The sequence below is a fragment of the Parasteatoda tepidariorum genome, chromosome 8 (assembly GCF_043381705.1).
Source record: "Parasteatoda tepidariorum isolate YZ-2023 chromosome 8, CAS_Ptep_4.0, whole genome shotgun sequence".
NCBI classification, from domain to species: Eukaryota; Metazoa; Arthropoda; class Arachnida; order Araneae; family Theridiidae; genus Parasteatoda; species Parasteatoda tepidariorum.
In genome coordinates this window covers 60,449,153-60,462,515 of record NC_092211.1, presented here as the reverse complement: position 1 = coordinate 60,462,515, position 13,363 = coordinate 60,449,153, and the positions used below count along the sequence as shown (strand labels likewise).

General features: G+C 32.5%; 1 protein-coding gene across 1 annotated transcript in view; it reads left to right on the top strand.

The window, feature by feature from the left end:
• The window catches only part of LOC107439662 (tRNA-guanine transglycosylase), a gene marked incomplete in the record, with an annotated part of 11,287 nt that extends 3,094 nt beyond the window's left edge, over positions 1-8,193 (top strand). Inside the window, 3 exon segments of the mRNA XM_043052131.2 lie at positions 3,743-3,818; positions 5,536-5,730; positions 7,848-8,193. Of these exon segments, the coding sequence (XP_042908065.2) occupies positions 3,743-3,818; positions 5,536-5,730; positions 7,848-8,000 (424 nt within the window).
• Between the last annotated feature and the right edge of the window lie 5,170 nt (positions 8,194-13,363).

Genomic DNA, 13,363 nt, shown 5'->3' with positions numbered 1-13,363 from the left:
ATCGCGATTCTTATTCACGCACTCTTAAAATCCAACATCGCGATTCTTATTCACCCTATTTTAAAATCGAACATCGCGATTCTTATTCACGCACTCTTAAAATCCAACATCGCGATTCTTATTCACCCTATTTTAAAATCGAACATCGCGATTCTTATTCACGCACTCTTAAAATCCAACATCGCGATTCTTATTCACCCTATTTTAAAATCGAACATCGCGATTCTTATTCACGCACTCTTAAAATCCAACATCGCGATTCTTATTCACCCTATTTTAAAATCGAACATCGCGATTCTTATTCACGCAATCTTAAAATCTAACATCGTGATTTTAAAATCTGATATCGCCTTATTCACGCGATTTTAAAATCCGGCATCGCGATTCTTTTTCACGCGATTTTAAAATCAAGCATCGCGATTCTTATTCACGCGATTTTGAAATCCAACATCGCGATTCTTAATCTAAGGCCTCCAAAAATTTGTTCGAGAAATGAACTCTCTTGTCCTATCAACACTGATGATCAAAAGTCTGCAAAACNATTCACGCGATTTTGAAATCCAACATCGCGATTCTTAATCTAAGGCCTCTAAAAATTGTGTGAGAAATGAACTCTCTTGTCCTATCAACACTGATGATCAAAAGTCTGCAAAACGCAGTCTACAGATCAGTCATGTTAATAAAAGACAATCGAAAAAACAAAGAACTGATGAGAAAGTCCATAAAGGTCCTTTGACCATTAAATTAAAGAAATGTTTTTTGAAATGATGTGATACATAAAATCATGCTTATGCATAATTACTCAAAGTTATCTAAATTATTAAAAAAGGAATTTTTTTAATCAAGATTTTATTTAAGAACATAATTACCATTTATTTATATTTATTTGAATAGATAATAATGTAATCATCATCTGATTGGCTATTGAATTCAAATCATTTTTTCTTTTGCACGTTTAATGCTTCAGTTATAAACTTCCTCTTTTTTGTGTTTTTGTCAATCACATCCCTGTTATTGGCAAAAAACATATTTAGTTAAAATTCATTAACACTTAAATTTCCAAGTTTCTGAGCATCTTGTTGTTGGCTATGGATTAATGAAAATATGATAACCTTCCTGATACTTTCGATGCTTTCTAATACAGATTTTTAATTTATTAAAATATCATCCTATTCAGTTCTCATAATCACTGTGTTAAAATTGCGGAAAAAAAACATTTTTTTTAAAACATTGCACCCCTGGAAGAAAAGTGTCACAATTCAAAAAATAGCAATTTTGAGGTTATGTCAATAAAAAATATATATGAAGTGCCCCATCAAGAGTGCCGCCACACTATTGAGTTTAAAGGAATTTACCACCATTAAATACTTAACTGAAATTTATAAAAAGATTGTGCTATTTCAGAATAAGTTTTATAGTATTCTTCAAGTTGATTTTTCTCAAATGCTGCATTTTGGAGTTATGACACTGTTCTTGCTGGAGTGCAATATATTTACTTGTATTAGTTTATATATGTTTTTAGCTATATTACTACACTATTGAAATTCAGTCTGAGTGTTTTATAAAAGAATCATTTATGTTTTATAGCGAAAAAAATTTAAAACATTATCCTGTTCCATATTCAATTTATTTTAACTAACCTAAGTAGGGTTTAGTCTGTTTATAACCAATTAATATTAGATTACTTGTACTTACCCATGCAGCATGAAGGGGCAAATAAACGTAAAAAATACGTTCGTTCGGTATAAGGTTTTGGACTTAACGTTAAAATTACGTCAATTTCACGTGATGATTTTCACCATTTCTTCATTCGTTAAAACGTATGCGTTAAAATGACGGTATTTTAACGCTATCAATTTTCCCTTTAAATATTTCGTTAAAAATGAGTACTAAAAATACGTTATATTAACGTGTACATTTTACCCATTTTTTTACCGATTTTTAAAAACGTTTTATTAACGAAAAAGTTACGCTTTGTTGCATAGTTATGTTTACGTTAATTTTTTGGGATTATAAACGTAAATTCAATGGTAAAAATGTTTCTAAAAAAGAATGTGAGTGCCCAAGAAGGATATTATTTTACGTCTCTCTTAAATTTGAATAAACTGAACAGTGTAGATTTTTATTACAATTTGTATTCTATTTTTAAATACTTATAATTATTTTTGTTTATTTAAACTGGAGATAAATATTTGTTTGTTGATAATATTGAGTCTGCTCATTGTCAATAACTGACAAGGAAACTATGAGTTTTAATTCTTATGAAACTAAACTAAGATGAAATTAAAGAATTTCCAAAATACTGAATAAAGTAAAAATTTGTTACAACTTGTCATGTAACGAACATAATAACGTAAAAACACATGATTTAAATTTAAATCTTCTTTGTCAGGTACAAGAGTCGTGGTGTAGTGGTTAGAGCGTTCGCCTCAAAGGTACGTTGTTGTAGGTTCGGTCCTACTCGGAACTTCGGTGGAATGTTGAGTTCCGGATCTTGCAATTTTTTTATTCAAAGATCATAAATTAAAAGACTATATATTTTTTTAATTATGNTACTTTTTGTTCAAAAATTATCTACATAATCTGGTCTTGGATAACTATGAAGGAATTAGCTCAATTTCTAAATGTTGGTAGTTATCAACTTGGGATTAACTGATGACCTATTTATAGACCTCAAACCACTATGTCAAGGTTGGCAGAATAACATATTTTTTAATAAGTGTTTAGAGCCGTGATGGCTTAAGGAATAAAGTTTTTGCTTCTCAATAAGGTGACCCATGTTCAAATAGCTGGTTGATATTAATTCTGCTCCCGGCTTACACTGACTGCAGTTCTGACTTAAAATATCATCAATGGTAGATGGTTTGACCATAGGTGGTTTTCGTCACCTTATAAGACAAATGTAGATCAGTTCCATTAAAAGGTATTCCACAATGGTTAGTTTATCCCATCACTTGATCTAGGAGTTCCCTTGTCTTCTAGATTGGGTTCAAAATTACAAGGCTATGGAGTTGAACTTTGATAGTCATAAACTCAAAATTGGGTCAGCTGTTAAATACCTGTTATATAATAACTTTGTTTAGTTTATTAAGTTACAGTTTAAATAAATATTATTTTTATTGTTTCAGTTTGTTTCTGTTTTCAATGTTGATTGTTTTTTTTCCCTCTCTTCTCTTTGCTTTTCAATTGAATTGCTTTTCAGTGTATAAGCTCTTGTCAATTTATTGATTTTCTATGATAAATGAATAATTTCAGAAAATATTATTATAAGAGCGTATAATTATTTTTATAATTTTCTTTGATGAAATAAACATATATAATGGGTGGTCCTAAAATATATGCCAAAAATGCAAAGGTAGGTAGAGGGGACAGCATATTTCATATAGGATTGTGAGTGCGGTAATGCCGCCTTGAGTCGGTAGTATTTTTGTTTTCTTTTGTCTTTTAAGTATCCTTTGATTCATACTGTTTTACAAGCTAGTGCTTTAATGTGCAATTACTGCACACACATTCCTATCGAAATATGCTTATTTATGTCCCTTCTACCTAGCTTTACATTTTTGACATATATTTTAGGACCACCCTGTATATATATATATATATATATGTTGAAGAATTTTTTTATTCTTGTGAATACTAATTTCTTTTTTTTTTTCTATGCAAAGTGTAAAATATATTTAAACTGAATGTCAGTACTGTTTAATGTAGCAGATGAATTTATTTTATTGTTAATGTTTTCCAGATTTGCTGTTGATTTAGTTGTATGTTCTGCATTGGGCTGTGATATGTTTGACTGTGTTTATCCAACAAGAACAGCTGTAAGTTTTTTTTTGTTGTTGTACTTATCCTACATAAACTCTTATTATTTCATTTCGTCAGAAAACTAGTGCTTGTTACTACAGTTTTTGGTAATTTTCTTCTTGGCTGTACAACCCAAAGCAAGCCTTGGTCATCCCAACAAGTTTCTTTCTTTAAATGGAGTCTGTCGAATAATTTTTTTTGTCCAATTAATTACTTTTAATATTTTTAAATCTTTTTCCGGGTTACAATAACTTACAGGATAGAGGGCTTGCCTCCCAATGAGGTGGGCCATGTTCAAATCCCCGTGATGATTAGTCAATATGAATTCTGTTTCCACCTTGAATCGACCATAGTGCTGACATAAAGTGGCTGCCAGGCTAACTTTGAGAGATTTTCCGCTCCATGTAACACAAATACAGGTTGATTCCATCAAAAAGTTCCCCATGAAGACTGTCTCTATACTTGTTTGAGGAGTTCCCTTGTCTTCTGAATTGGAAAATTACTCGGGGACAAAGTTGAACATTGATAGTCAAAAATACAAAGTTTTATTTATTTTTGAAAATCAGTTATAAAATAAAACATAAAATGCATTCTTAGTGGTGGTCTCCCCCTTGTAGATTAATTACTTTGTGACATCGCAGTTGTTCATATAAGTGATCAAGACATTTATGACTTTTAGCATGAAATTCATATTATTTTGTAAGATCTACTGGATTTTTTCCTATCCATGCTGTAAATTCTTCAAGCTAATCATTCTACCAATTTTTATTCAAGAAATATTTTATCTTAAAAACTTGATTATTTGGAGACAATTAGTCTGATTTAACTAACAAACTAATTTTGCCCAAACTCAGTTTTACCATTCATTTCAAACATAATTAGGGTAGTTTACTTTTACTTTATTTCGGTAAGAAATTGGAGTTTTAATTGTTCAGTCAAACCACTATCCATCATTCACGCATCTTTCACTTTCCCGTACACATCACATTGCTTTAATGGTTTCGTCACCAATTTTTGAAACTAGCAGACTCCTGCGTCTGTCACACAGAAATTCTGCCTGCATTAAAAAAAGATATTGAAGATATTTCGTTTTGAGAAGAAAAACTGCTACTTTTGATGCTAAAGATGGAGAAAATAAGGATTTGTTACAGTTATGAGAAAATGCCTCATACCTGTACCAGTTGATAAAAGATCTTGAAATTTGTGGGGTTGTCAATTCATTGAAATGGTGGTTGGAGCTGAAGAAGCCGCAAGTCATGTGAACATCGTGAAGTAGAACCACAACATTTGCAGAAGACCTAAAAACCTTTGAAACGGGGAATAACTTTCTATATTCCATGCGGACTTACATACAAAAAGTAGGCAGCAATCTGTTGCAAATGTTGAAAATTACTGTTTGTGCTAAAAATTGAATGTATTCTAACCAAAATTTCCAAATAGTTTAAATAAATGTGGTTATTCATCTTTCTTCTGAATCCTAAATATTTTTGCCATAAGTATATATATATTTTTTTCCAATTAAAATCTTCAATACTCATTGTAAATTAGTTAATTTTCCAGTCCATTATTTCTCTATTACCTTTCATACATTTTAAAGTCATTATTTCCTTGTATCTATCAATCTTAATGAATGGTCCCTTGATAAATAAAGGGTCTAGGTTCTACTGTATTATAAATATGATGCTATAAATGTGATTAATTATTCTTTTATTATTTTTAATTTGAAAATTTCAGAGGTTTGGAACAGCCCTAGTCCCTGGTGGAGAAATAAATTTGAAACATAAGGAATTCTCTAAAGATTTTAGACCTATAGATGAAAATTGCAAGTGTCCTACGTGTGTACGATATTGTAGAGCCTACATTTATGAAACAATTAGAAAAGAAACTGTTGCTTGTCATCTAATAACTACTCATAATATTACCTATCAGGTATAATTTTATGGCATTTTTTTTTTTTTTTTTGTTTTGGTGGGGGTAGAATTGAACAACTTTAAAATGCTTTGATTTGAAGTTCTTTAATGCTCTGATTTTTATCGTCTTTTTTAGGATGATAAATCAATAATTTTTAAGCTTTGTTAGTTTATTCTTACATTCTGACGAACTAGATGTTCAAAGAAAAATAGTGACTTTTTAACTTATTTATTTAAGTACTTTATTTAGACGGTCGTTGATAATTACTGTTACTATTTGTTGAAAATAAGCATTTTATAATCACTTTTTACTGCTAAATTATATTTTTGATTCTGTCATATCGAGAAAAGGAAAACTGAGAACTTAATTTTGCACCATACAAGAATTCATCCATGCTATGATAAAATATAAAGGAAGACTTGGCATAATTCAATATATGTCCCTGAAACCTGCTAAAAGAGGTTTGAAAATGGAAATGATATCCTAACTATAGTATGTTTTAAATTTAGACCTTTACTGTGGCAAACACGGCAAAATTAAAATAAGTGGGAAAACGATCAGTTACATCCCCTCTTGTTGAACTTTCAGCATTCACTGTAAGTTCTTCCCTAAAGAGTTAAACTAAACTCAGTGCCGCGCCCATAGAGGACCCAGGCCTACTGTGCCCATCTCAGTTTTCTTCACCTTGGGCTCTGGGATGCAAGAGCAGATCTTCCGGTTAGATGGACAGCCGAATGCGAAACCCTCCAGTGTTTAATTCCCGGCTCGAAGATCCTGTGGCACGGGAGCGCAAAGCACTACCACTCGGCCACCGGGCCCAAAAGAGTTAAAGAGCTGTAAATTTAACAATGCTATAGAAACTCAAAAGGTTTTTCAAAACATTATTATCCACAAACTATTATGTACATTCTGGAAAGACATATCTTTGCTTTACACAACCGAATAAGTGACAAAAACAACTACCAGCAGAAGAATCCACAAAACAGTTAAAACATTTGATTGCCACTCAGTGTTTTCCAATTACAAGTTTATGGATGTTGGTGAACTAGCTGATCAAAAGAGTAAGAATTATGAGTTCGATCTGAAATTATGAAGGTGGTGGTTACATCTCTTTTGAACACTACTATCTAAAATCCTTAATTTTTCTTTAATGAAATCATCAGTCTGCTTTGGAAAAGAAATGTAAGATCATCAAATACTTATAAAACTTTGTTACAAAGTTACAAAGCCATTAACATAACATAATTGTTTTCATAAAATAGTAGTATTTCAAACTTTGAAAAGATGGATTCTTAGTGATTTGGGCATTTACAATGAACTATTTCAAAAGTAGTTTATTTTTTTAATTTAAATTCTGTTCTATTTTAAACTTTTTATGATCGTACATATCTAATCTAACCTTTCTAGCTAAATGACATCTAAAACTTTGATGATTGAATTCAGGTGCAGATTTTAAAACTATCAGGATATTGAACTGTTAAGCAACTATCAATATTGAGAATGATACAGATAAATTTTTCAGAGAAGGTGAAGCCCTCCCCCCCTTCTTGAGCTGTTGTACTGCTGCTGTTAAGTACTCATTTAAATAATGATTAAATTGTTCCATCCTAAATAAGATTTTTTTATAGTAATCTCAATTGAGATTATTTGTGGATAATTCGAAAACTTATGGAATTTTTTCTAGAAATTAAATATGAGTGTTGGTTATATGACCTATTTAACCTAGATACTTTATAACCCACTTATAAAGTACTTACTGAAACTTATTTATCTAAATTCTTTTGTGTAAAAGTTTTAAAAAAGAAGTGACCACCCTATCAAGATGGCCTAGAACTATACTAAAAGTTTTTGTTATGATTAGTTTTCTTTTTCTTCTTCTTGTGGTTTTCAACGTTTTGAACGAATTCTTAAAATGGTTTGTTTAGTATTGAAGAAATGGTGGGCAAACTTTTAAAAAATCTTTTCTGTTTTAACTTCTAATGTAATACAAAAAGGTAAAACAAAACAAATTAATGCTGTATTTATTAGTTATACAATATTCTTTTTTATGAAACAATGCTAGTAAATTTTGTGTACTGTAACTTTTGGTGAAGTGAAATAAACTTGGATACTATATATTTTGATATCCTTTGTAGATGAATTTAATGAAGTCGATCCGAGAAAGTATTCTTGAAGACAAGTTTCCTAAATTTATTGAGGATTTTATGCTGCAAATGTATCCTTCTAAAGAATATCCCAGATGGGCTGAGGATGCCTTGAAAGCTGTAAACATTCATCTTCCAGCTTAAAAAGGACCATTGTTATTAAATATTATATTTTTTCTACTGCCAAAGACAAGAACATAATGCATTTTTGAAAAAATGTTATACTGTTTTTTAGAATTTTTTATACATTTTATTCCATTGTTTGTGTTGCACATTACTTAATATATGTTAATAACTTCAAATTTGCATATTGACCAATAAAGAAAAAAGACAATAATCATGGTGTGAATTTAGTTAACTACTTAATGCTTTGCATTATAAATATAATGTTAAATTATTTCTCATATTAATAATTAGGTGATATTATACTTCCTTAGATGGTTTTTAGATCAAGCTTATGTTTTGAAATGACATGTGAAAATGAACTGAGTTAGTATTTAAATTTTTAGCCTGAGTTTCTTCCAATCTTTGCAAAAACATTCATAAAACACTTTTTTCATGTTATCAGATTGTCCGAAATAATTTTTAAATGACCATTATTTAAAGCTACACAACTGTTTCCTGTTATTCTTTTCAGTCTGCACAAATATTGTATTAATATTATAATTGATTTGATATTATTTATTACTATATGTGTGTGTGTGTATATATACAAACACACACATACCACTAGTCATTAAATAGTACACCACGCATTTGAAATTTTCATGACAAATGAAACATGTTGGGATATGCAAACCTTTGCATTTTAAGCACATTCATGTAGACAGTAGTGACACGACACCTTTAATTCGCATAACTGTTCGACAGCAAATTTTCTCATATTCTATTTGAAATTGAACATTGATTTCAGCTTAGAAATTTTTTGAAGCGCCTCGTGTAAGAAAAAAATAATGCCTAGCAGTACATGTTTGACTACAATTAAGGAGTTGTGCAAACCTGGTAAAATTTTAGTTTATTACCCAGCTGAGTATTATTACATTTATGCAAAACAATATAAAAATGGCATAACTTTCTATGGAACAAATATTTTAATAAAATATAGCTCTAAAAAAATGTCTGCTCGTTTATATGGATAAAAACATGTTTAGAAAAAGTTTCTAATTAATCTTCAATGATATCTAAATTAGTTAAAGCATTAGAATAATTAAAGACATTTATAAGAAAATATTTCTGTTTGCTTGCAATCATTGTCCATTATACTTCTATAAAATGCTTCGTTTACAAACCCTAATAATAAAAACATGTTATTGCATAATCTCATTTGTTGAAAGCAATTTTAGAATGAAAATAAGACAAATATATTGTATTTATCTCCAGTTATTTTTGCATTTTATTAATTATGAGTTTTTGTATTTAATTTAAATATCAATGTATTTACAGATTTCAAATTATCTATTCATCCATCATGTTAATTTAGATAAAATAACTTTCAGCATTATAGATTTCTGAATTTGCATGTTTTTCTCCTAAACAAAACATTTCTATAGCGAACATATTTTTCTTTCCCTAAGATATCCACTTTATAGAGTTTTCCCTGATTTTAAATTCTGCATAAGTATATAATATGTCGGGCCTAAACAAGTTATTTCAATTTGATTTTTAAGAACTCATATATTGATGCATTTCCAAAACTTCAACTGTTATTGTGAATCGTTTTAAGGTTAATTTTAATCTGAATGTGGTTGATAATGTGTGTTACCTGGATATGGATGCTCGATAAAATTGGCGGGGTCCTGATACTCTGCTATAATGAACCCAAGATAATGTAAACACTGTTGTACTGAACTTTCTTAGTGTTCCTATCTAAACTATTATTTAATGAAACTTATTTCGTACACTTATAGTGGACAACTAAGAAATGGGTACTTCGATTATAGTGAACTCAAATTTCCTTTGTGAAGATATTGGAATAAATGTGGCAAAATTTTTGTAAATGTGATAAGTTCAAAAAACCAGATGAAAATTATGACTTTAGATTAAAAATGAATGGATATTATAAAAGAGTGTTTAAAATGAGACTTTTCCAGGGGCACCGCAAACTTAGATTTTTGTGTCGAAATTCCCATTTTGCCAAATAAAATTACTAATTTTACAAAAACATATCATTCTTATTCTTCTTTATTTAATAAATTTCAATTAAAATGTTCTTGATCATCATAAATACTTAATTAATTTAAACATATATTGAAACCTATCTAACAATCATTGATGTGGTTTTAGGTGCAACTTTAATGTAAATTCGGTACAACATTTTATCTAAAAACATTCATTATATATATATATATATATTTTAAATTAGGCCCGCTATCGTCTTCTCAGACATAAGGCGTCTTTCAGTCCAATACGACAGTGAAGTAGCTCCAGAAGGTGAGAGGGCACGAAAGTCGTCACAGGAAAGAATGTCAAGAAGAGAGGGGCAATCAAATAGATGCTCCCCAGTCATAGGCGAAGTGTTACAGAGCGCACAAAGAGATGAATTGACCAGGTTAACTTTAAATAGATGGGCGTGCAAGTAGTCATGTCCAGTAATTATTCTAAGACAATCAACTCCCTCGACCCTAGGAAGGAGGGAAAGATGAGAGCGCTGCTGGCCATCAAGAAGGCTAGCCCCTAAGAGCAGGGTGGGTGACCACTTGGATCAGCCTGCGTAGGGACCGAGGGTGTGCGGTATTGGTCCTCGTTAAACTGTTCTACCGTAAAGTGCTCGACTTCGCGTGCAGGTCGTCGGGCTACCGAAGCGGGGATGCCATCCCCTCCGCAGAGGATCAAAGTTGTGATGGCATGTCTTCGGATCATCTTGAGGGATGTTTCCCAGACCGTCGCCAATAGCCCATTGCGCAGCTCTAGTGCGACGTAAATGAACAACAGCAACCCTAAAAGCAGATATTGCTCCGTGTCTGAATTTGCTCTTAAGAAGCCACCTTGCATTTCTAAGAGGAACTGGATGAGAAGGTGGATGCAATGCTGAAGCCTCTCTAGCCAACATGGCAGCCCGTTCATTTCCGTAGATGCCTCAATGGCCAGGGTTCCACTGGAAGACTACCTCTCTTCCAGATCAAAAAAGAGAGTCGATGTGTTGTTTGCACTCAGATACATTCATTATATAGAAAATATTTTCAATGTTCCTATTAAAAATTTTGCTAAAGAAAAAAAATTTGCTGAAAAGAATCTATGTTGTAGAGAGACTCTACATATTTAGCAATAGTCCACATATTTATAAAGCAAATTATGAGCTATTGAATTCACTATTATTAACAATACTATTGCAATATGCAAAAATAATTTTTTTATAGAGTTTGGATATGCTATTTATAAGGGGACTCATTGTTGCATCCACAAGCGGTTCATTATAGTGGTATCCGACTGTAATATGTTTAAATTACCCATTATTCACTTTCCTTTACACCTGAAAATAAACCTGCATGTCAACAACAACAAAAAAGAAAGAAGAAAAAAAGTTGTGACTTAAATATAGTGCTGCTGTGAGAACTCCTCCAGACTTATAGTCTGGGGTTGTCTGCTGCTATGGACAAGCGAGAGCACATTTCTAATGGGGGTGAAATGGAGGAAAGAAGTTGTCGATTGGTTTACTCACGACAGCCTACCCTAAGATCAAACTATTCACCCCACACCCCTATTCGAAGTGACCTTTCCTCGTAACCATAGTACCCACCACGACGCGAGACGGGTGCCTTGAAGAGTTCTCCTGAAATCCGCACTATAACAGCAGTCACTTTTTTTTCCATCATTTTATTTATTTATTTATTTCGAAATTTTTTGCTGCGCTACGAATTTTCTTGCACAGTGAAGTCGAGTCAGTATGTTTAACTAAATTTTGTTACATATTTACATTTTTATTGCCGAATTTACTTTTTATAGCCGTAGATTATTTCTAATATTAATATATTTTAATATTAGAAAGTAGCCCAACGACCTGCGTGCGAAGTCGAGCACTTTACTGTAGCACAGTTTAACGAGGACCAATACCGCACACCCTCGGTCCCTACACAGACTGATCCGAGTGGGTCACCCACCCGCACACTGACCGCAGCCAGTGATGCTTGACTTCGGTGATCTGCTGGGAACCGTTTCTTAATGATCAGTCCACTGCGGGACAGGATAGAACGTATCATTGAAATGTAGAGTAAGCGTTTAAGTCTCGAGTTTTGATGAAGAATTTGTAATTTCTGACTGGTTGCTTGTGCTTCATTGGTAGTTGATTTGACATGAACTTTAAAACTGAGTTTACTGTTAATGACTAAACCAAGATATTTCGCTCCTTAGTTTAGACAATGGGGATAGTTTCATCAAAGAAAGAGAACAGCTTGGTTTTTTGGGAGGATTTACTTTTATGCTGGATAATTAGTAGTTGTGGTTAACTTTAAACTTCCAATCTAGACACCAGGTTTCCGTTTCCTTCAGCTTTCCTAGGAGTTTTTGTAGGACAATGTTGGAGTTTTTGAACTCCGCTCATCTGATCTTAATAGTTTCTATTTGTACAACTATTGTGTTATTTGTGTAAGCGTCCTACAGTGGACTGACTGATCATAAGATATAGTCTCAGTAGATTTCCGAAGTCAATCCTCACTGGCAGAGAGCGGGTGGGTGACCACTTTGATCGGCTTGCGAAAGGATCGAGGGTGCGCGCTATCGGTTCTATTTTAACTTTTCTACCATAAACTGCTCGAAGTTCGTTAGGCTACTAAAGCTTTAGAACCATCCCTTCTGCAGATGATCAAAATTGTGATGTCTTATTTTCGAATTATCCTCAGGGCTAATCCTCGGATAGTTACCTATAGCCTGTTGCGTAGCTCTGGTGTGATTTAAGTAAAGTACTATCACTACTGTTTGTGTAAACGTTGATTTTTTTTATGAAATCGAGATACGAACCACTGTCATTATATCATACTCCTGGGGCCGAAATAGTCAGTCTGATAGGTCGTTGGGCCCATGGTTGATGGTCGTGAGTTCGATTCTTGCTGACCGAAGGCTCCCCGTGTACAAAATGGTGACTGGAGCACGCTGAATCTGTCGGGGTCTCAAAGTCCTCCAAGTTCCCATAAAAAAGTCATTACCTTTCGAGGTACTGGATCAGAAATTGAATCTGCTATAGTTCAGGGCCAAATTACGATTTGAGAGCGATTTGTTGGTGTATGAATGTGTCCTCCCTGTAAAACGGGATAGATGTGACGTATGTATATTGTCTCCGGATCATCCACAGGGAAGTTTCCCAGACAGTCACCAATGGTCCATTGTGCAGCTCTAGTGCGGCGTAAATGAATGCATCTACCTATCTTATTCCTATACCTCAATGCTTCAACTTCATCAAGCGAGCAGTATACAGATGCATAGCTGTTAAGATGTCGACCATATTTCAATCAAGTGCTTTTTTGCTGTTCTTTTTTTAGTGATGAGATTTTTTCCTAGCCCGAACCTGAGTCGTT